The sequence below is a fragment of the Notamacropus eugenii genome, chromosome 4, assembly GCF_028372415.1.
Source record: "Notamacropus eugenii isolate mMacEug1 chromosome 4, mMacEug1.pri_v2, whole genome shotgun sequence".
In the NCBI taxonomy this organism is placed as follows: domain Eukaryota; kingdom Metazoa; phylum Chordata; class Mammalia; order Diprotodontia; family Macropodidae; genus Notamacropus; species Notamacropus eugenii.
In genome coordinates, this window is record NC_092875.1 from 34,624,313 (window position 1) to 34,649,518 (window position 25,206).

At 36.8% G+C, this 25,206-nt stretch overlaps 1 protein-coding gene across 8 annotated transcripts in view; it reads left to right on the top strand.

Annotated features, from left to right (window-relative positions):
• ATXN2 (ataxin 2) overlaps positions 1-25,206 on the top strand; it is a 118,941-nt gene that overhangs the window by 10,816 nt on the left and 82,919 nt on the right. For all 8 annotated transcript variants that reach the window (XM_072600448.1, XM_072600446.1, XM_072600444.1 and 5 more), the window contains exons 2-5: positions 17,122-17,158; positions 18,044-18,103; positions 18,658-18,729; positions 23,823-23,973. In XM_072600448.1, coding sequence (XP_072456549.1) covers positions 17,122-17,158; positions 18,044-18,103; positions 18,658-18,729; positions 23,823-23,973 — 320 coding nt within the window. The remainder of the gene's footprint in view (positions 1-17,121; positions 17,159-18,043; positions 18,104-18,657; positions 18,730-23,822; positions 23,974-25,206) is intronic.

Consider the following 25,206-nt stretch of genomic DNA (forward strand, 5'->3'; position numbering starts at 1 on the left):
CAAGCTTGTGCCCACGATTGCACAGTATAGTTTTTTTTCCCTTGGTTAGACTGGTTTCACCAACATTTAAATAACTTTAAATGTCAAATTCAGTCCTGACTTATGTCCTTTGTATTGCCTTCTAACTCACTTCAACCTCTAATTCAATAAAGATATAGAGCAGTTGCAAAAACATAAACCGACATAATAGAAACCACTCATGGTGGAAGTTGACCAGCACCAGGTGTTGTATATGTTACTGTATACAACACTTAAACATTTATCTAGGAAAAAATAGGAGTCCTGTTATTGTAACAACCTTCTGAGTTATTAGTTCCTCAGAAGGTTTTAGCAAAATGTAAAGGATGAATTGTTATAATACATCTAGATTGTTTTTACCTATTTCCACAAGACAGAAATAGTAGGTAATCCTGTGATATTTAGGTGGAGTTGCAATATAACATACTTTAAGCTTTTGAAATAAATAGGCCATACAGACCCCATACAGTTTGTGGCTTAGTGTTTAGTAGTGTCCATTGTCACAAAGTGTTGATGGAATTTTATGATATTAACAGAAAGCCAGGATCCCACTTAATGAGGTCATAGGTCTTTGAAAGTGCTTAAGAGATCTAATACTTCCTCATTTTATAGATGAGGAAACTGAGGCCTTAGAGAAAAATTTCCTACTGCAGTTGAAGCATCCTATAGGCTATCATAGGATCTTCCACCTATTTAGAGTAGAAGGATTCAAAATCTGGCATTGGCAGGTCTATTAGCACAGGTATGTAGTTTCCTTAGCTGGACAATGAGAGAGTTAAACTAGTCTTCTGAGGTCCCTTTCAGGCGTGATCTGTGAAATAAAAGTGAACCTTAGAGGTCACCTAGGCTAACTCTTAAAGATTAAGCCCAGAGATCCAGGAAGGACTCGCCCAAGGTATTGGTGGCAAAGTTAGGATTTAAAACCAATTTCTCAGGTTCTTAATCTAGCACTCTTAACCTACTAGGGAGTAAGGGGTTTAGTAACTGCTTAAAAAACAAAACAAAACAAAACACAGCCTATAATTCCAGTTCTTTAGAAAATGTTTTCTTTGTGTGGGTACTTCCTGCATTGATGTAGGTCCCATTCAAGAGTTGAGTGTGAAAAATGCATCACTGTGGGTTGTCAGTCAGGTAAAGCTCTTGAAGCTTAAACTACTCTTAAAATGTGATGTACAGTTCGTAAGCAGGTTTGGTCACTTAATGGGACCTGCCAGAACGAGGACTCCACTGACCAACCCTTGGAGAACTCATTGCCTGTTCTGTGCGAGGGTGGCCCATCATTTTGGGATTTAGAAGAGATTTAAAAACTTCCCTGAATTAGCACATCTAGGGGAGACTTACCCCACTCCCTTTACTGCTTTTGAGCCTCTTGAACACGATCTATAGGAATTATAATGTTTACTAAAAAGAAAAAAAGTAAGTAGTAAATAGATCTTGAGGTGATCCTGAATGCGTATGATGCAGCAACTGACCTTTACATATTACTTTGCACAGTCTTTTACACTTAATCTCATTTGCTTTCATCAACCTTATAAGGTAGTGGTTAGTTACTGCTGCAGTTATTACCTGTTCTGAACATAAGAAGTTCAGTGATTTGCCTATAGTCACACAGCATGTAGGTGTCAGAGAAGGATTTGCACTCAGGTCTTTCTAAACTCAAGACAGATGAGCCCCAGATGAGCCACACTACTTCACCCAGGGGAAAGTCTACCAAACTGTTGAATGTAAATTTTATTGAACTAGACTTGGAAGGAATCAGAAATTATGTAGTCCCTTTGTTTTTCAGACAAACAAGCTTCTGGTTACCTTAAATAGCAGAAGACTAATCCATGGCAGAGCTGTTGCAAGAGCTCAGGTTCTAGTGTTTTGACTCTCAGTCCAACATTTTTTAATGGTTCAGCAGTGAGGGTTGTGGTACTTACGTCTGATTGATTACTTATAAAGTTATAGTTACTATAGCCACAGTAATTTCCTATTTTATATTTCTATTGCATTAATTATTTGAAATTTATTTTTGTATAACAAAGCTAACTTAAACTTGGGATTTCTTGCTTATGGAATGTATATTCTTATACAGAAGTAGTAAAAGAGTATTGATTTTGGTTCTAGTAAGCCTGGCTTCAAGTTTTGACTGCTGCTTTATTAATTGTTATCATGGGCAAATTAATTAAATACTCTTGCTACCAATCTCATAATATTGTGAAGAAAGTTTTACATATATATGTGCTATTATATACCATTAAATGCAGATTTGTAAATTATTCTCTCTCCTTTGCATCTGGCATTAAAATTATTTACAGTTCAGATCACTAAGAGTGGGAGAAAATTTTATTTTTTTCTCTTCTTGGCAACTTAGTGACCTTGAAATTTTAAATGTTGGTGAGAGTTGTATTTGTGTCATGAACATAATAAGACCTTATTCTTCATTCTCTTAGGATAGGCAAGAGCAGCTTTAAAATGCACAGATTGGAACTGCTGTCCCAGGGTTTCTCATTAGTCAGTTTTATCATGCTTCCCAAGATGCCTGAGATTGGTGTTGGCCCCATGCTTTGGTCGATTGTGTCGTTAAGCTTTCCTAATACTCTAGCTGGTGGCTATAAAAAACTGAGTTTTGTATGTACATACTGCTACTGGAGGAAAATGGCTGAGTGCCTTTTTTTTTTGTTAATGACTTGGATGGAGACTTGGAAGATAAGCTTATCAGATTTCTGTATGACATAGAGTCTAATGTGATGACTGAGCCAGGAGATGTGGACATCTCAGGGAGCCAGCAGGATGTGAAATGGAAAGGCCTGTCTTTCTTGAAAGCAGGCTCACTTGCACAGGTTCCCAGAAGGATCTCATGGTCTACTACAGGAACATGGTCCTCTGGCCCTTTTGTACCTTTCCAGTCTTTACATCTTCCTCTCCAGGCTTCCTGTGCTAGTTCCAGCTTCGATAGTTAGCACACCTCTGTACTTAAAAAACAACCGTGTGACTTTGAGTCAAGTCACTTCACTTCTCTCTTTCTCATTTTCCTCATCTGTAAAATAAGGGAGTTGATGGGACTAGGTGACCACAAGGTTTCTTCCAGCTCTAAATATATGATCCAACTGCAGTAATGTTTCCATGAATAGAGGAAGAAACAGAGACTCAGGAGAGGCTAATGACTTGCCTATGGTCACAGAGCTGAGTTGATATTGTAAGCCAGGCCTTTCTGACTTCTCTCTGTGCTGTTTTGCTTCTCCTTCTTCTTGAAGGAGAACATTGTCCAACTGAAAAAAAAAAGCACACTAAGTGGGAGCTGGGATGCTTGAGAGGACTTTGGAAAATTTCATGGTTGTTTTCAGTTATTTGAAAAACTATCATATGAAAGGCACTGTCAAACAGCAGAGAGTGGGGAAGGGAAGGGAAGAGGAAGTTATAAAGCACCTACCATATGCCAAGCACTGTGCTGAGTGCTTCACAGGTCACTCATTTGAGCCTCACAACAACCCTGGGAGGTAGGTGCTGTTATTGTCCCCATTTTGAGGAAACTGAGCCTGAGGCAAAGTGACTTGCCCAGGGTCACACTGCTAGTAAGTGTCTGAGGTCAGATCTTCCTGAGTCCAGGCCCAGTATCCTATCTGCTGTTACACCCAGCTGCCAACACTTGGATTCTAGTCTTGGCCCCTGACACATACTAGCTTATGTGATTCTAGACAGATCATTTAATCTCTCACTCCTCTGGACACCTTTCTTTAAGTTGATAAGAAGGCCTTAGCTTGCTTTGGTAGAAGGAATTTCCTTAACCAAGTGTTCACTCTATTAATGAAATTGTAGGTGCATTCCCATTTCCAGTCCCAGTGTGGGAGAGGGAGGTGAATTACTTTTTCCCCAAATTTATTAATTTATTTTGTTTTCAGTTTTCAGCAATCACTTCCATAAGCTCCAAATTTTCTCCCCCTTCCTCCCCAAGATGGCATGCAATCTTATATGGGCTCTACACATACATTCCTATTAAACACATTTTCACATTAGTCATGTTGCATAGAAGAATTTAAAGAAATAGGAGAAGCCATGAGAAAAAAACCAAAACATAACAAAAGAGAAAATAGTCTGCATCATTCTGTGTTCAGACTCTAGTTCTTTCTCTAGATGTGGATAGCATTTTGTATTATGAGTGCTTTGGAAATGTTTTAGGTCCTTGCATTGCTACGAAGGGTTAAGTCTATCAGAAACAGTCCTCTCACACTGTGGCTGTTACTTTGTACAATGTTCTCCTGGTTCTGCTCACTTCACTCAGCATCAGTTCATATAAGTCTTTCCAAGTTTTTCTGAAGCCCACCTGCTCATCATTTCTTACAGCACAATAGTATTCCATTATATTCACATACCACAACTTGTTCATCCCTCCCCAGTTGATGGGCACCCCCTTGGTTTCTGATTCTTGGCCACCACAAAAAAAAAGCTGCCATAAATATTTTTGTACATATGGGTCCTTTTCTCCTTTTTATGATTTCTTTGGGATATAGTCCTAAAAGTGGTATTGCTGGGTCAAAGGGTATGCACATTTTTACATATATCTTTGGGCATAGCTGAATCATTTTTTGTGGGGAGGTGGTTCTTTGACTAGATAATATCTAAAGTCCCCTCCAACTCTATGATGCTCTGTGTTGCTGAGGTGGGCAGAACTAGAAATAACAAATGAGCATCACAAGAAAGCAAATTTTGTCTTGAATGTTACACCAGTTAGAGCTTTTTCTCAGTAAAATAGACTGCCTTGTAAGCATGCCTGTGTGACATGTAACATGTAACATTCCTTCCAGATCTAAATCTGTGTGTGGTCCAGGCATCATTCTCATTCTCTTCCTGGACTCTAGTAAGTAGGAAAGAAGTTATTTCAAGACTAAGCAATTGGAAGTTCACAGTCGATGAATTGAAATTGAGGCTTGGTATTAAGCCTAAGTGCACACAGTCACAAAAACCCAGCAAACACTGTTTGTTCATAGAAGCAGGGACCTCTTTGAGTAGAGCACAGTAGTGTTTGAAGCCCATGGGAATGGCCACTGACTATGTCATGTGACTGCTGAGTCAGGGTCGGCACTTCACTCTGACTAGCTTTGGGCTCTTTTGCTGGAAGAATTAAAGGGGGTGGGGCAGGCAGCAAGGGCTGATTAGGCTCCCTCCTGGCTGCATCCTCTGTGCCCCTGGGTGTTAGACAAGGGCTTATCCACACTTTTCCGTCTGTGCTTTCGTCCCTCTCCATATAGTTGACTTTTGTGAATCCAGACTTGCATCTCTCTCTGCCTTGGTGGGGTCACTCTTTGACTGGCCTATCAGCATATCTAAAGCAGGGTCTATCTTCCCCCTAAGTTAGTCCTCCCTAATTATCCTTGGTCCCAACACTGTTTCCATTTTAGGAACTTGAAATCTTTCTCCTCCCTCATTTTGGGTATCCGGTCAGTTATGTAGTGCTGCTGCTTCCTTTGATTTCCACTTCCATCGAGTCCAGGCCCTCACACTACCACTTTTCTGCACCCTTGTGGCAGCCTCCTGTCTCTTGGGCTCTGCTTTCTCCCTGTCTGCTCTGTGTTTTGAGTTCCTCTACCTCCTTGTCTAGAGGCTTAGGTCTGGAACACCTTCATGTCACTCACTTGAGTTAACTCAGGCGAGGTGTCTCCTCTTCTCTTTGGGAACCTCCTCTGATCGGATCACACTTTGAACTCTCCGTTGCCTCTCCGTTGCGTGCTCTTGGGTGTTCTGTTTTGATGCCTCTTATGCTAGCTTTGTACTCATGTTGCAGAACGGTTCTTATTTTTGTTAGACTGTAACCTCTTATTAAGGCAAGGACTACCTGGGCTATTTACTCTGCCAGGGCTTAGCACTGTGTTAGGCACATAGACACTGGTTACAGAGTAAATAAATGTTTGTTGTATCTCTGTTCCGTTTTTCAAATGAATGAAATTAGTCCAAACAGGTGTCAAGTCATTGATTTTATCAAGTGAAGAAAAGTGCACATTCAGACTTAGTGGTATGAAAGTAGGAGAGGAACTGTATAAGAAACAGTGGAAAATTGTTAATTAGTTGAAATATTATGACCAAATTATGGAATTTAAAGCTATGTACATTTTGGAAATGTAGGAAAAAGTAATGGTAATGTTTCTGTGGGGCAAAGACACAAAGAAAAATCAAAACTTGGACTCTAATACTTCCATCTGCCTCATTTGTCCTCTTTTTCCCTGTTAACCTGACCCAGCCCGCATTCAGTCAGCATCTCAGATTGGAAAGGGCTTCTGCAGCTGTCCTGTGCAGCGTAGCCCTTCTGTGTATGACACAAGGGCACTGAGGCTGGCACAGAGGAATATAGCTCTCCTTTTTGAAGTGCTCCCTGCCAGGAACTGTTTATTCTTGGCCAGAAAAGGCTTAGGACTACTTTTTACTCTCCTCAGCCCCCTGACCATCTGAAGATAGGGACCATGGTGACTTACTGGATCACTTACCTATCATGTGCAAAGTATTCCTTTAAGTGCTAGGGGAGGTGGGAGGTGGGCTACTACATACAAAAAGTTAGATGATTGTCCATTGTAAGGTAATATATTCCGTTACATTTACATACCACAATTTTTTTTCACTTATTCTCTCATTAATGGATACCCAATTTTACTACAAAAAGATATTAATATTTTAATATAGATAGGACCTTTCTGCCACTGCTCTTGGGTGGTAGACTATCTGGTGGAGATGTACACATGGTAGTGGTGTCATTGGGTCAGAGGTTATGTAATGTACTATTTAGTGACTTTTTTGTTAAAAGAATAACTTCAAATTTTCTTCCAGAGTGGTTGCACCAGTTCACTGTTCTGGAAACAGCCTTTAGTTTGTAAAATTTACAATATTTTGCCAATTGAATAGGAGTGAGGTGAAATTTTAGTTTGTTTTAATTTGCATTTCTTTTATTGGTTGTTTGAAGTACTGTTTTCATGTTTGTTTGATAGCCTGTTTCACTTTGAAAACCTTCCATAATGTGCTCCCTTCCTACTTGTTACCTGCCACATAGGACAGTTTAACTACTTGTGCTCAATTTCTCCTTGGTGGCTTTGCTTGTGTTGTTCCCTTTCACCAGATTATCCAAATCTGTTGAAACCCAGAATCTTCCTTGAAACCTTCCTTCGCTACTTAGTCTTCTTTTATATAGACTCCTACGCTGTCTTGAAACTGTGCTACATAACATGGCACCTGGAGGCAAGCCTGCTCTTTGGGAGATCTTGAAAACTGAATAGTGACTATGAGAGAGCAAGTGACTATTTTCTCCAGTTTTGAGTGGAGGCCAAAGCTTGCAGTTACTCTCTTCACCACTAGATGGAAGAAATGACAGGTGTGGATTCTGCTGTGGGTATTTTTAGAGCTGGAAGGAGCCTTAGATCTTCTAAGGCGATGAGGCTTGGAGTGAAGAGACATGTTTATACTCTGTCCCCACCAATTGGTGGGATCATGGGCAAATAGCTTCACCTTTTTGAGCCTGTTGCTGCATTTATAAGGGGAGATTATGCTACTTCTATTACCTATTCGAGGTACTCTGGGGAGAGAATTTTATAAATCTTAGAAGTGAGAGATTTTCATTCAGTCAAATCCTCTCATTTTACAGAGTAGGAAAACGAAGTCCTAAAGTGGTTAAGTGACTTATTCAAGATTGCATGGCTATTTATTGGCATGTTCGTTGACTGATGGGAACTGATGAATGTTCTGAGGATTGTTCTAGTTGTGACATTCCTTCTTAACTCTGTAAGGTTTAGCGAAGAACAGATCTTTTCAAGAGCCTCTTTCTCCTTCAGCACTTCAGCGTAATAAGGAGAGAGAAAATCTTTAACATCAGAAAGAGGGACTAAGAGAAGACATGAAGCAGCAGGGCAGAGAGTGGAAAGAACACTAGATGTAGATATTAGAAGACCTTGGTTGGATTTGTGTGACTAGAGTAGATTGAGCAACAAGTCAGCTTCTCTGGGCTTCATCTTCATTCACCCTTAAATTGAAGGAATTTGAGTAAAGTCATCTTTAAGGTCCCTTCCGACTAAGGCGTTGAAGAAATAGGAATGACTTTTTAGGCAATGTTTGAATAGATTGGCAAAATGCCAAACTTTAGTCTTACTGTAATGTCATGTTTTGCATTGTGCTATTTATTTATATTATCTGTATTTGGCCAACTAGAAGTTAAGCTTTTGAAGGTAGGATTCCTGATTTATTTTTTTCTGTATTCCCATGGAATCTAACACATTGTTTAGCACATAGGTATTCAGTAAAGACTTTATTGCTAATTGATTGAAGGTATTTGTGACAGCTTTGTCCTAAGAAGCTAAAGGTTCGTGACTGTCAGTATTGCCATATTGCAAAATTCCTGGGACAAAGGCATAGTAATTAGATTTTTATATAATCAGTATAATGCTGGGGAATTGTAATTTTTTTCTCCATTGATGATTTTAAGAAGTTAAAAGTCACAAAAACCAGATTGAATATTACCTAGATTCTTTGTCTACATCAATCATATAATTTGAGGTCCCAGAAATGACTGTCTGTTTTTTTTGGAAACTGGGGAAATAAGTTCCCACCCCCATGCGAAAAGACTTTAGAAAAAAACGTCCTTCTCTCTGGCTCTTCACATGTCAATTCATATCTTCTACATAAATTTATGCAAAAAGCATTTTAACATAATAAGCACAGTAGATAGTATGCAGTGTTTTAAAACTGGCAAAATAATCCTATATACAGTGTCACTTTGTGTCAGTGTATAGTGGTTAAGATTCTGAATCTTAGCAAAATTAATCGGCTTATCTCCTACAAACAGCTAATTAGCAAGATTGATTCAAAATGTAGAGCTCTGTAAAGTGATAGTTGATAAAGGAGGGAAATTTTAGTAGTAATGCTGTGGAGTAGTATAGATGCCAGTTAATCCACAAGCATTTATTAAACATCTAATATTTATGGACCAGTGTGCCATTGGAAGCTAAGAAGATGTGTTTGTAATACAGAAGAAGAGGTAGAGAGTGTTCACTTTATGGATTCATAGGATGAGTACATAGCAATCTTCTCTGTGGATATTGCTTTCCTGTGCCAGTACTCACACAGCAGAGAAATCTTCTGGATGTTGAGAGTAAGCTTGAGCAAATTTCAAACCAAGTCAGTGTCACAGCATGTAAAACAAGCAGCATGACGTGGTGAAAAGAGCCCTGAATTTGGAGTCAGAAGACCTTTGTTCAAATTCTGATTGACACATCCTACCTGTATTGCATTGGTCAAGTTGTTATTTCTTTCTGGGCCTCAGTTTCCTCAACTAGGAAATGAGAGAGTTGAATTAGATGATATTTAAGATCTCTTTTGTTTCTAAATCCTCTCTCTAAAATGCTTTAAGTGACTTTAATCAGTAGTTACTTTGAACTAAGTAGATAAATGTGTATTAATATGAAATGTGCTTCATCTATCTTCAGAGATCATTTAACCCTCTGCTTCTCTAAAACTCTTCTGTGATAATAGAACACTTTTATTTGCCAACCGCATTCAATTTAGACTTATGTGGAAATTATTATCCTTAATCAGAATTTCACCATCCTTCAAGATCACATCTGCCTTCAAACCACTTTCTTAGTACCTTTCCCTAAGGCTCGTCCCTCTGTCTGGTTGGAAAGTGTAGAGGGGGGAAAATGAAGAGGGGGTTCCCAGATCCTTTACTTAAGGGCGTGTGTGTGCCTAGGACAGTCAACTCAACAATTTCTCACCCACTGCATCTCATCATTTGCCACCCTGATTGCCTTCTTCTGGACTTCATCATGCCCCCTGTATAGGACATCCTCTCTCCTGTGTATCCCCATTTTCCCCCTTTGACTTGGCAGGTGTTTTCTTTCCCTATTAGACTGTCTATCTTTTATTTAGTTCTTTTTTTTTTTAGTTCAGCTTTTTGTTGTTGTTCTCTTTACTTTTTTTGTAGTCTTTATTGTTTTCCTGGTTCTGATTTCTTCATTCTGTATCAATTCATATAAGTCTTTTCCATGCTTCTAAATTCTTAATATTCCCTCTTCCTCATGGCACAGTAGCATTTCAGTACATTTATGTACCCCAGTTGTTCTTTAAACTATTCCTCAGTTGATGGGACATCTACTTCATTTCCATTGCTCCCACAAAATGTGTATTTCTTATAAGACTATTTCAAAGACCTTTAAAAAAAATTTTTTTAATCAAAGTTAAAAAAACAGCACGGTTTCTTTAAGACATCTCCATTGCATTAGAAAAATCTTGTAATAATAAATTTTTTTTTGCAGTTTGACTAGCTTGTCAAAGAAAAAATATACTTTCCCCCCCTCCCCCATACTGTGAATATTGAATGAGTATGTTGTTTTGGAAGTAGCCAAAAATACTTGACTTTATAACTTCATTTTGATGATAGAAATGCCAAAATAATATTTCAGTAATGTGTCTCTTGTAAGCTTTTTTGGGGGGGCGGAATTCCTTAAATTTATTGAAAACTGGACTAGAGAGGATTTTAGATTATAGATTAAGATTTGAAAGAGATGCTAGAGACATCTCTTCCACACCTGCAGGCCTACTGTATGCTAGGCACTGTGCTAAAGACAGGCAAAAGACAGTCTTCAGCAGGGGAGACAACAAAAGAATTGGGAAGACCCCAGTTCAAATGTGACCTCAGATACTTAATACTGGGAAAGTTACTTAACCTCTTTTTGCCTTAATTTGTTGGAGACAGAAATGGCAAACCACTCCAGTATCTTTTCCCAGAAAACCCCATGGACAGTATGTTTATGAAGAGTCAGGCACAACTGAACAGGGAGATAACATGCAAAATAACTGTACAAATAATATAGAGACGGGATAAATTGGAGATCTCAGATTAAGGGAGATAGGGAGAGGAATGCATTTTTCTTTTATGGCAGTGAAAGTGCTTTTCACATCTCACCTATCCCTAATTTAAAAAATTTTTAAATTAAAAACTTTTTCTTATTTTTTGTTTGTTGGTGATTTGTTTGGATATCACATTTCCTAATAGATTTCTTTCCTCCTCCCCTCACAGATAGCTATCCGTTTTAATAAAGAATTTTTAAAAATAGAGGAAACCTATGGAGTTAAACACATTAACCAAATCTGATGTTGTTTCTGCAATGTTCCATACCAAAAGGGAAGGAACATACATTTATTAATCACCTACTATGTGCCAGGCATCGTGCCAATAAGCATTTTACAAATATTATCTCATTTGATCCCCAGAACTCATTTTACAGTTGGGAAAACAGCATACCTACCCAGAGTCACACAGCTAGTAAATATCTGAGGCTGAATTTGAACTCAGATCTTCCTGACTCTAGTCCAGTGCTCTATCCACTATGGTCTGTCTTATAGTCCCCTGTCTCTGTAAAGACTGAAAAGAGAAGTATATTTCTTTTTTTTGGAGGGGGGCACTCTTGGTGATAATCTCATTCAGTTAAAAATTTAAAATGGATATCTTTTTGCATCACCTACCTTTCCCAATTTTTCCGTTCTCTCTCCCTTTTCCAAAGATCCTTTCCCTATAACAAAGAATAAAATGGAGGTGGAAATGAAAAGATGGTAGCAGGGGACCATGGAGAAATTAAACAAAATTAACCAATATAAGGAAAAAGCTTGTCAGTATTGGCTACATCTGTAGTTTTTCTTACCTCTACAAATAAATGGCAGGTGGGGATAAGGGAGGTTTCTTCTTGTCTCTCTTACTAGCAGCTAATCGTCATCATTCCCATTTTGCAGATTTTACACTTGCCTTTTGCTTAGATTTAATTTTTTTCAATGAATTATATATACGTACATATGTATATATGTGTATGTGTGTAGATGTATATCTATACATCTACACACACACACATACATTCTCTTCCCCATCTTCCTTCCCTCACCTCATTGGGGAAAAAAACAAAACTTTTGTAATAAATAGAAATAGTCAAGCAAAACAAATTCCTTCACTGGCTATTTCCAAAAAATACATGTCTTGGCAGTCTTCATTCTCAGGCCATTGCCTCTCTGTCAGAGCTGTGTGCAGTTCTTAAGTCTCCCAGAGTTATTTGTCTTTACGGTATTATTGTTATATAAATTGTTCTCCTGGTTCTGTTCATTTCATTGTGCATCAGTACGAGTCCACCCAGTATTCTGTGAAACAATCCCTTCATCATTTAATAGTGATGATGATGATGACGACAACTAAACTTTGTATAGACAGACACTGTGCTAAGTGCATTACATATATCATCTTATTTGATAGGTGAGATAATTATATCATAATTACAATATACATAATTTATAATTATCACAGCACAATAATATTTTATTACATGCATATATACGCATTAACGTTCAGTCATTCCCCAGTTGAGGAGCATTTCCTTATTTCTAGTACTTTGCCACCAAACAGTTGCTCTCCTTTTGTACCTGTGTGTCCTGTTCTTCCTTGATATCATATTTCTGGGTCAGAGGGTATACAGAGTTTAGTAACTTTAGGGGCAGAGTTCCAAATGACTTTATAGAATGGCTGGACTAACTGACAGCTTGAGTAACTGTATTGGTGTATAGTTTTCTTGTAGCACCTTCAGGATTTGTCATTTCCTTTGTTAATAACTTTGTTCATCTGATGGTTGTTACATTTCTCTAATTAGGGATAGGGAGCATCTTTTAGTATAGTTTTTTTTTTGTAAAATAAGGTTTTATTGATGCTTTGAGATTTTTTTATTGTCAGAATTTCCCCCAGTATCCTTTCCCTTCCCAAAGGATAACAACAAATTTTTTAAAAGACAAAATTGGCAAAACTGATGAATAAATGACAAAAGTCTGAAAATATATGCAGTGTACTATACTTTTGGACCTCCCATCTTCGCTACGTGGCTGTTACGGTGTGTGCTGTATAAATGCTTCCTCCCTTCCCTTCTTCCCTAAGGGTTGATGCTGTCTTCTCCTTTCTTTTCTTGGGAGCCTTGCTTGTTTATGATTTTGTAACATTGACTTTTGATTTTTTTTTTTGTGGTCTTTGTTTTTATACTGTTGGGGTCACTGTGCATGCGTTTGTGTAAGTGTGTATATACACAAAAATTTACATATATATTTTTATCTCTGCTCAATATGCATCAGTTCGTGTAGCTCTTTTCCATGATTTTGTATTCATCATATTCATCAATTTTTACAGCTCAGTGATCTTGCATTACATTTATGTAACTGTTTTGCCATTTCTCAGTTTTGGGGCAGGCATTCACTTTTTTATTTCAGTTCTTTGCTGTTGTAAAAAAATACCACTATAAATATTTGGTGTATATGGGTACTTTTTTCTTAGTAATGACCCTCTTGGGGTATGATAAGCCTAGTAGTTGAGTCTCTTGAGTGATTTTACTCCCTCCCAATTTCTCCAGTACATTGCCCTCTCCGTCATTCCCAAAATCACTGCCTACCTTTCCTTGTCTGCTGGCTGCTTTCCTGCTGCCTCCAAACATGTATGGTCTCATCATACTCAAAAATCCATCACTTGATCCATCCATCCTCACTATCTCTGTTCCCATATATCTTCTGTTTTTGACTAACCTTCTTGAGATAAACTTTGTAAAGCTAAGTGAAATATAAAAATTCATTGGTAAGAAATATAGATCTACAATCTCTAGGATAATTTTAAAAAAATAGAAATAAAGAGGCAGTAGCACTTTTAGACCTCCAGTTATACTATAAAATAGCAGTCATTGAAACTGTTACAAGTTAAAAGAGGAAAAGGAGAACACTAGAACAGACTAGATAGGGAGAATTAGAAAAAATTAAACTGAATTACTCATTCATAAATCTGAAGATCCAAATTATTTGTAGATAAGAATTTCTTAGAAAACTAGAAAGTAGTTCGGCAGAAATTGCCTCTTGAGGTCCATATACCACATGTCACGATAAGCTAAAAATGGATACTGGACCTTAAATGTTAAAGGTTAGTTAGTTGATGGGTTGTTGTCCTTTGTTCTCAAAGAGGACCAAAATGACATCACCATGATAAAGTGAAATTTCAGTGTGTCCAACTGTGGCTGATCAGACCAAAATGAGCTCGGAATGCTCTACCATAGGTTGGGCACAGATAGTCCATGTGAATATTTGAGGTGGATGTTAAAAGGTAATACATCTTCAAAAATGATGAAAGAACCAGATTAGAGACATTTCAGTAGTTAAGATAAACAGCTGAGCCAGGAATAGACTCAGTCATAAAAGATAAAATAGATAATTTAGATTATGTGAAGTTGAAAAACTTTTGTACAAACAAAATTAATGCAAGTGTGTTAAGATAAAGTGAGCCTTCAGTTGTTTAGAAAAAAAAAGAACCCTTTCCTTTAAAATCCTTATGAAGGAATAAACATGTCTCTATTTTGGAATTTGGGGAACAGATTTAAGAAATTGATTGTTAGCTCGCCTTAGCAAATCACCAAGTCAGTTATTTTTAAAATCAGTTGATTAATGAACAATTATTAATCACCTACAGTAATGGTGAGGATACACTATAATGAATGAAAAGATCTCCACTCTACAGGAGCTTATGACATTCTAGTGGGGGAGATAACATATAAGTATATATGAAATGGTCAGAATGCTGGACCTGGAGTCAGGAAGACCTGAGTTCAGATCCCTCTTTAAATTTATTAGCTGTGTGAGGAGGAGAGAGTGTGCCCTTTGACTGAATCCAACTTCACAGAACAAATCCCCTTAATAAAAGAATTTGTTCTGTAAAACTTGGACTCAGTCAAAAGGCTGAGTTCGCCACCCCAGCTCCAGATGAAGGAGCATGCCTGCTAGAATTAAGATTATGGCTGTGCAAATGGAGAGAAGAGGTTAAACCTTCAATAATTATTGTATAGGTCTAATGACCTGCCGCTTCCCTCAATGACCCTCGCCACTGATACTCTGCCTAGAGTACACTGATTCTTCAACACATAGCATACTTCCTTCCCCCTTACACTCTCTCTAACTCAGTAATTCAGAGTAATTCAGACTTCAAAACTGCAGATGTACAAGTCCTTTTTACCTTCCCAGGTGCCTGTTTCCTTACTCCTTCCTCCCTCCACCCTTCACGGTCTGGATCTGCTTGCCTCTTGTGCTCCTTCAGTTTTATGACACTGAAATTTGGCTTCCGTCTCTTGGTTACATTTCTTCTCTGGCTGCTTTTCAGGCCTTGACTACCCTTTTTCTTATACTCCCTTCATTACTGTTTGTGGTAAAGGAATCACTATTCCCGGCTCCCCATTGCTACTTGGAGACATTGTGCCTACCACCATCACTCAGCAATCTCTTCTCCTTTGAGGTATAACTTTGTCAGCTGGTCTGTGTCCTTTTGTCCGCTTCCTTCCTCAGTGAGGTCAGTGCTTGGCTTTATACCGACTAGTAAGATATGTTAACATCTATATTGACATTCCCTCAAATCATCTCACTTTCAGTTCCTCTGTCTAATCAGTTCCCATAACCTATTCTACCATATTATTATAGATGCACCCAAAAAAAGGTCATTTGATTTTTGATTTTTATATCATCTTCAAGTGTTCTACTTCTTACCTGTCTGATGGCTCCTTTTCAGTCTTCTATATTATATTTTCCATAAATGTTGCATCTGCCACCTGTGGGTTCTGTCCTGTGCCCTTTTCTCTCCTATGTTGCATTTTGCTCTTATCAGTTCCCATGGATTCAATTATCATCTCTTTGCTGATGATACTGTGTATGCAACCCTGATCTCTCTGTTGACCTCCAGTCTTGCATCTCTGACTTTCTGTTAAGATATCTTAATTGGAGTATAAGCATAGGACTTAGACTCAAAGTATCCAGAAATGAACTCCCCAACCCTCTATTCTTCCTTACTTTGTTATTCCAGAGGAGATTACCAATATTCTCCTAGTTAGCCTGACTCACAATTTGGGTGTCCCTCTCAACTCTTCCATTTCCCTCCTACTGCCAAATAATGTTTCTGCCTTCATTCGCATTGCTCTTATACCCCTTTTCCCCACTTTCCTCTGATAGCTGTCAGAACTCTCCACCATCCTAGTACTTAACTGGACTATTATAATAGTCTTTTGCTTGCTTTCTGCCTCAAATTTCTACCCACCAGTCACTTCTCCACTTAACTGTCAAATTGATTTTCATAAAGTGAAAGTGTGATGTATCTTATACACTCGCATGTGTGCTCACACACAGTCCCATTCAGTTAGAATCAGCTAGATGATGTAGTGGGTAGAGCTCAGGAGTTGGATTCCTGCCCCTTGGGCAGGTCACTTAACCTCTGTCTCAGTTTCCTCACCTGTAAAATAGTTACATTAAGAGAGATAATGGGGCTTATCACATTTGCCTAGCAGGATGGTTGTGAGGATCAAATGAGATAGTGTTTGTAGAACACTTTGCAAACTTTAAAGAGCTGAATAAATATTTGCTATTAATCAAATCCAGTGGTTCCCTAATGCCTTCATTCTTAAAACCTTGTTTGGTATTCAGAGCCCCTTGTAACCTGGCCTTTTGCTGCCTTTCTAGCTTTCTCACACCTTACTGCATTCTCTCCCATATGCCTGCCCTCCATTGTCCTAGAATCCAGTCATTCTGGCTTTCTTGTTTTGCTTTGAAGAAGACATTCGATCTTCAGACTGTGTCCCTTGGTTGTTCCCATGCCTGAAGTGCTCTTCCTCCCTCTTCATCTCTGACTTCTCTGAATTCCTTCAAGTCCTAACTAAAATCCTACCTCTTACAATAAAGAGGCCTTTCCTGATTCCCTTTGTTTGAGTAGCTCCAGCTTATCCCGTTTATGTCTAGTGTTTGCCCATGGCTGTTGATATGTTTTCACTGTTAAGACTGTGAGATCTCTTTGAGAAGGAGGACTTTTTTTGTCTTCCTTTGTGTTTCTAACACAGTGTCTGGCACATAATAGACTCTTAATAAATAAATGCTTGTTGACTTGACTGTCTTCCTTACTCCTCAGTTTTCCCTTATCAAAAGACAAAAAGTTTTAACCTCTCTTGTAAGCATGTATTTTTTCTTCCTATAACTTAACTTTAGCTGGGTTATTAATATTTAATATTTCTAATTTCTTTGTAGCCTATTGCATTTTTAACACATATTAAATCTTTTCAGGGGCCGAAGCAGTGGCAAAGGACTTCCTCAGTCTACAGTAAGTAAATATGAATATTTTAATTTGCTTTAGGAAACAAATTAAATAAAAATTAAATTTCATTGACTTAAATTATAAACTTTAGCTGAAAGAAAAATGATCAGTCATACCAATTTCACATTTTGTAATTCAGATGTATACAGAGCTAGTTAATGATTATATTTTTTAATTTATCATGTCATTTATCTAACATCATCTGAGAACATAGTACTTGGATCCATAAAATAGAGAAAATCTTTATAATCCTTTGCTTAAACTAGACAAATTTAGATTAGGAGTTAGGATTAAGGAAAAATCAGGAATAGATATGGGAAAAAAACTATCAATTGAAATCGTAGTATTTTGAACTCATTCTGGTTTATAAATGCTAACATACCTTCTTTAAACAGTCAGCTCATCTCTCTCCCCTTTTATCTTTCTTCATTGAAAAGAGCCTTCTGGTCACAGATTTTGTCAGTTTTAGGGTAGCTTCAATATGATTAAGTGAGATGTCTCAAATACTAATAAATTTACCTTTTTTCTAACAAGTACAGATTGTCACTATGAGAAATATTAATTCTACTTAATGGGATAGGAGGTTACTCGGACTTTGGATTTCTTTTTGGTTCAGGAGATGGTAGCTTTGAGAGAAACGAGGATAAAGAGGGTAAAGTCAAAGTTCAAAAAATAATTGTTCTTTATATCCTATGCAGTTTTCATGTGATCGATACCTAACACTAAAATTCATTTGTATAAATTTACTTGTGAATATGTGAGCTTCTATAATTCTTCAATAGAACAGGAACCTTGATTTTAATTTATAATCTAAATAAAATTTTCCGAGCTATATTACAGTTGATAAAAGTAAACAAATATGTTTTTCCAATCATTCTTTTTACATTCCAGATTTCTTTTGATGGCATCTATGCGAATATGAGAATGGTTCATATACTTACATCAGTTGTTGTAAGTTTTCACAGTATTTCTTAAAATTGTGTTTTTGGTGGCATAATGAAAGTACAGTGAATTGTGAAATTGCAATGTGTGTGAAAAGATACTTGAAACCATTACTTCATCTGGGTCTTTAAGGAAAAGTAAGAGTGATGTTTACCAAGGCAATTTGAAAGCAGATTAGATTAGGAGTACTATGTATAGCACAGTATAAACTATTCTATTCCTGATGTCTTTTACAAAGGTTGGCATTTGGTATTCTTGACAGTGGTTCACACTCTCCTATCCCTTATATTGCCAAATTAAAATAAATTTAAATTGGAAGTATTTGTACAAACTATTTAAACTGACAAATATGCTGCCAACTTACTTTTAGATAAATATATTCTTTATATCTGAATCATTCAATAAGATCCACAGATGCTCTTCCCCCCCACCATATCTTATCAAAGTCCTTTATCTACTGGGATAGATTTTAGTTACCTCTTTTGAAACATGCAAACTAAATAAAAGTCATACTTCATGGTTTTATAGATATCTTATTTGATTTTTTTATTTTATGTTTTTAGGGATCCAAATGTGAAGTACAAGTGAAAAATGGAGGTGTATATGAAGGAGTTTTTAAAACATATAGTCCTAAGGTAATGGAAGAAAACCTGTTTTTCTATTTTGTTTGTTTTCTCCAGACACTGTAATTTCTAAACTACTGTGCATTCGCAGTGTTGCTGCTTAACTGACATATAATTAAGATTCTTGAATTTAGTATGTTACAGTTTTGACCTTTGACCTTTCTGGGGCAACTAAGTAGCACTGTGGATAGTGTCCTGGACTTGAAGTCAGGAAGAGATGAGTTCTTGCCTCAGACACTTAATGGCTGTTGACCTTGGACATGGCACTTTTCATGTCTATAGGGTCCGCTTCACACTGTTATTTTGAGGATTAAATGAGATAACATGTGTAGTGGTTTATGAAACCTGAAGCACTCTACAAATGCTAACTGACACCTAAGCCAGGGAGAGATTAATCAAAGAAAACTAAAACTGTGGACTAGTATCTTGTGAGTATTGTTGTGAAAATATTCAGTAAAATAATAGAAATGAGTTTAAACAATTAAAGTGATTATTCCCTGTGATCATGTTGGATTTGTACCTACAATGTGAGCATTGTTCAGTATTTGAAAAAGTATAAATATAATTGACTCTAATCACCTTCCAACCCCCCACAAGTCAGAATTATATTACTAGATATATTTTTTCACCAACTTTAAAATTTTGGTCATTACCTGAATAAATAAGTCTTTCCTTAAAATGATAAAAAGTGTCTGTCAGAAACTGAGAGCTAACATTATCCCTGCATTGAAGAGATATTAGAATACTCTAATAAGATCAGAGGCAGAGCATGGATAGGTGTCTGGTGTCATTACTTTTATTTAATGTTCTAGAAAATTCTAGGCATAGTAATAATAATAATATTAGCAACAATAACGTTAATGATAATAATTAACATTTACATAATATTTATTGTTTACAAGGCACTGTGCTAAGCGCTTTACCGATATCTCATTTGATCTTCACAACAACCCTGGGAGGTAGGCAGTGTTAGTATCCACATTTTATAAATGAGGAAACTGAGGCAAACAGATGAAGGGACTCGCTCAGGGCCACAGAGGTAGAAGTGTTTCTGAGGCAGGATTTAAACTCAGGTCTTCCTGCCTCCAGGCCCAGTGTTTTATTTACTGCACTACCCACCTGCCTCAGTAAGCAAGGAAATAAAATTGAGAATCTCTGCATAGGTAAAGAGAAAACAGAATTATTACTAATTGCATATATAATGGTCTAATTACAGAATATTAAAGATTCAACTAAAAATTTAATGGAAACAATAACATCTGTAAAGTAGTTGGCTATAAGCTCACACATGTAAGCTTATTTGTGTTACTAAAAAAGCCTGTCTTGAAGAGACAGAAAAAGGCATGCCATTCAAACTTAAAGAATATATAATGGGGCTTGCAGTCCACCAACCAAAACACCCCCAGTACTTACATGAGGACAACTGCAGAACCTTTTGTACAGAAATACAGGAAGTCTTGAACAACTGGAGTGATATCAACTGATCAAGGTTGAGCTGTGTCGTTATGATAAAAATGGTGATAAATATGCAGATCAACTTATAGAACTGATGTCATATTATTCAAACTACCTTGGATTTATTTGTAAATCTATTCAAAATAGCAGAATTTAAGAATTAAGATTCTCAAGAGAAATAAGTTTTGTTTTGTTTTTTTTTTAAGGAATGGAAAGGTCCTGGTAGTACTAGATTTCAGATTGTACTATAAAGTAATCATTAAAAGTTTGGTCCTGATAAAATTGGTCAGAGGAAGTAAATAGCACCTAGAAGCAATGCAGTTCAATAGTAATGTGTTGGAAGGTAAAGATTATTTTTGAATGTAAGAAAATTGCTGAGAAAACTGAAAAGTCACCCAGCAGAAATTAAGGTTAGCCCAGAACCATTTATTGAGCGTACACAAATTCCAACTATATTCGTGTCCTAAATATAGAGGGTCATATCACTTACAAACTGTACAAAAAAGGAAGAGATGTATCTTTCTCATTTATTCTCACCTAAACAAGGATAAAGATAGTCATAACAGATAAAATATGTAATTTTGGTTACATACAATTGAAAAGCTTTTACACAGCAAAATATAAGCAATTAGATCCAGAAATGTAACAGTTTGGAGAAAATCTGACTCCCCCATCTCTTAAAGTTCTAAGTTATATAAAAAATTAATAGAAATATATTAAGAACCATTTCCAGTAGGTTAATGGTCATGAACATGAACAGCTAATTCCCAAAAGAATAAATGCATACTCTCAGTGGACAGCTTGGTGATGCAGTAGATAAGAGTGCTGAGCTTGGGGTTGGGAAAGCTCATCTTCCTGAGTTCAAATCTGGCCTCAGACTGTGACCCTGGGCACATCACGTAACTGTGCTTGCTTCAGTTAATTCATCTGCAGAATGAGCTGGAGAAGGAAATGGCAAACCGCCAAGAAAACCCCAAATGGAGTCAGAAGAATTGGACATAACTGAAAAATGACTGAACAATCAATAATTTGTTGGGACAAAGCTGCATTCACAATGGTTAATGCTGAAATGAGTGAGAGGTTGTTGTTCATAAGTGTGCACTTACCACACAGTTGAAAAGGGAAGCAGGCACAAGACTGAACCTTAATCTTAGGGATTTCTAGACAAAAAAATGAGTCTAGGATTCTGTTATACAGATACCAACAAAGTGAAAAGCTGTTATCAATCAGTATGTTACTATGTGCCAGGCACTGTGCTAAGTGCTGGGCAAACAAAGAAAAGCGAAGTCAGTCTGTGACATTGTGGAACTCACAATCTAACAGAATCTTCTTGGGAAGATGGGACACTTAGGAAACCCAAGAAGTTTATCTCTGTAACTAAAACAGTCTTTTCTTAGAATAAGAGGAAAAGAGAAAGGACAGACTTGATTGCATATCTCAAAAGAAAGCTACCCATGAGTAATATGGTTATCCCTTCCACATTGCAGCTTCTCCATTGAGGTTTCGATAAATCGTGGGTCAGTATAAGAAATTAAATGGGAATTTTTGAGGTGTTCTGTAGAAGCCACAGATGACACTCAAAAGCCAGCAGACGAGACAAAAAGTTTAGAAACTCAGAAATGCATGAAGTGTATGTATGGTATTGTATAGTATCAACCCAAATTTTACAGTAAGGTCCTGTAAACACCCCATGAAAAAAAAGAAGGAACTTAGACTTCTCTGATATGAAGGGAGGGCCAAAATTTTTTATGCAGATTTTCCAGATCACGGGGGCACTGAGCTCCTATAACCCCTGTTATGTGGAAGGGATAACTAGTTGTCTACTGTCTTAGATTTTCCTATCATCTCTTTTTTAACATGTACCATTAACTGTCCTCTTTAAGTTGGTTTTATCAGCTGGAGAATTTTGATCATGAATGGCTATAAATGAATTATACAGATTAGTTAAGCTTAAAAGAACATGATTATGTTTACTTTGTTTTGGTCCTAATTGCAGCCACAGGTTACCATGCTTTTTTATTTTAAAAGATTTGGTTAGGGTTGGCGTTCAATTTAGTTGTTTGTCCAACCTTTATTAACTAAGGCACTTTTCCCCCTCTACCTCAATATTGTGGAAGATTTTTTTTTTTTGAGATCTGTTTTAGCATAATGTATTAAATAATGGGAAAGCCTGCTTAATAGTTTTGTATACTTTAACCTGTGGTGTTCTTTGAAAAAAACAATGCCATTGGCGTGGGAAAATTGCAGATGATAGCCTTCATGCCTCAGGTTTTTTCAGAGGGAAAAACTGAAGCAGGTCCACTGAATTCAAACAAAAGTAGGCATTCCTGGTTTAAAATTCTCTAATTTTACTCTTGTTGAGCAGCCTTATTACAGTTCTTTGATTAAAATACTATATTTCATTTTGGTTTAGTATAACAATTTTAAGTAAAGGGTATCATCACGTTTCATATTGTGAGTAATCTTTGAATGTCCAGTGCTCAAGAGTTCTGGGTGGTCAAGGTCCACATAAGAGTTCAGTTATATAGATGGCTTTCTCTTGTGTTGTATATCTAGTTCAAGCTAAATTATGTCTCACAGTTTGCTTCAAAAGTCTATTTAATTTTCAGTTTGCAAAGGATATAAAGATATATCTTCAGCACAAATCTGAACTACAGCTATAGAACCAATCATTCGTACTCTTATGTGGCCAATCTCTTGATCTGTCCTACTTGACTATACGCAATACACATATATGTATACATACATGTACATATATTGTTAGGAGTGAGATGGGGTATGAAAAATAAAGCATTTTGTAATCATCTGGGTAAGATTGTTTATCTTATGTATGTATTTAAAACCTAAAATTCTGTATGTGGTAGGATTTCAGTTTCTGATACTGTTCTCTGTCCTAGTCTTTGTGTTTTGCAGTATTTAAAAAACAAGAATAACTTTTAAGCATAATCTCTAATAGAGTGACAGTGGTTGACTGAGTGTGCAATGTTCACTGGCCACCTCCAGGCCTGGAATTCTGTCTCACTATCCCTGCCTCTTGCTTGAAGATGCAACAAGACGCTGGCTTCTTTAGGAAAACTTTCCTATTTCTCCTCTCCTAGTATCCTACCTCCCAGATTACCTTTTATTTAATTACTCTGTATATATTTGTATTTATTCACTTAATCTTTATGCTCCACATAATTTTATGTATGCTTGTCTCCCCTGCTAGAATGTAAGTTCATCACAAGTCAGGATTATTTCATTTTTTGTACAGTTGATGTGCTCTCTAGGACCTAGCACAATGCCTAGTAGCCTAGTAGGTACTTTACATTCTTATTTGTTTGATTCTGCACTCCTAGTTTGCAGCCTCTCTAATCAGAGCAAAAGTATTTCAACATTGATGACCTTATTTCTGTCTCCCAGAGAAGTAGGCTTGTCATATTGGAAATTTGAGTTGTTTTCAGAAGAGCTGGGTTCAAGTATTTATTAACTCTTAAGGAAAGATCGGACCATTGACCTAGGCTAGGGAGTAAATGATTTTTCATGTACTGTTGAGACAAGTTAATTAAGGCCAATCCCCTCATCCCCTCCCCACCTTGACAAAGTGCATTGTAAAATCTATCTGCAATTTGATTTTTAACACGTTTTAATACTTCTATTTTCAATTTTAGTGTGATTTAGTGCTTGATGCTGCTCATAAGAAAACAACAGACTCCAGCCCTGGGCCAAAGCGTGAAGATATCGTGGAGAGGATTTTGTTCAAGTGTTCAGACTTTGTTGTGGTGCAGTTCAAAGACATGGATTCCAATTATGCCAGAAGAGGTAGGTTTAAGTTGGTGCAGATAGCAGCATATTACTGAGTAGGCTTATTAAAATTGTTTTTATATATTTATAATGTATTTTTACTGATTTGGTTTTCACTAATTTGACTTAAAAATGACTTTTATAAAATTAAGGAGACAATGTACATTTTAATCAGTCTTGATAGAAAATACATTAATTAGGACATCTGTATCTTAACTGGATTCCAATTAAACCATACTTGAAAACATTTTTATTGCACTTTTGAAGTTTCTTGAAGTGTGATATACTTTATTCTCTTCATGGTTTAGAGTTTGCCATGGGACATTTAGTTGACAGTTTACTTAAAAGGTTTGGAAAAATTAGTTGATGTTGGAAGGGAGATTGATAGAGAAGAGCTGGCACCTGGTGTCCCATTCTTAGCAGGGGACAAATAAGTTGGGTCAACAGATAACCAGGCTTCAAGGAGTCAGTGAGGAATATACTTCCAATCAGAAAGGGTTGTGGAGGTTTATGGAAATTGAGTTCAGTGCTATTGTCCATTGAGAATGTGGGAATTTGTGGTTTATTATAATAGAGAACATAGTCTTCCAGGCTCGGTAGCTTTAGTAATGCAGAGAAAAGTTTTCAAAGGCAGTTGTCAAGTATGGGTTTTTAAGTTATTATTTTTTGCACTTGAAAAATAAATAAACTTCATTATTGTTTGCTAAAATTAACACAACTTGTAGTGTGACTTGGACTATAGTTATTTATGTATGTCTTTACTTTTCCTCCATGTCTTGTAAGCTTCCTTTTTTTTAACTTTCACAGTGTTTTTGTTTTTATTTTTCCTTTAAAAATTCTACAGAATGGTGCCCCCAAAATTCACTAGAATGTTTAAGCACTTAAAAAAATATTCAGACAAACTTGGAAATTCACAGTGAAGTTAATGTATTGGCTACAAATGTACACAAATGTATGTCAGTTATAAACTGATTCGTTTTTGATGTTATAAATTTCTGCCCAAAAAAAACTCAAGAAAAAGATTTCCTTCCCTCTTATCTGTTGCTATGTTATCTTTGCATTCTCAAGTTGGCCAAAAATAGGGGGGGAAAAAAATGAAACTATCTTTTGAAATCTTTGAATATTTTTAGCAGAAATATTCTCATTCTTTTTAAAAAAAATTTTTCTAAACTATTATTTGTAACAGTTAAAAATAAATTCTCTTCCTCCCTCCAACTCCTCCACCTATTGAGAAGGAAAGCAATATGATAT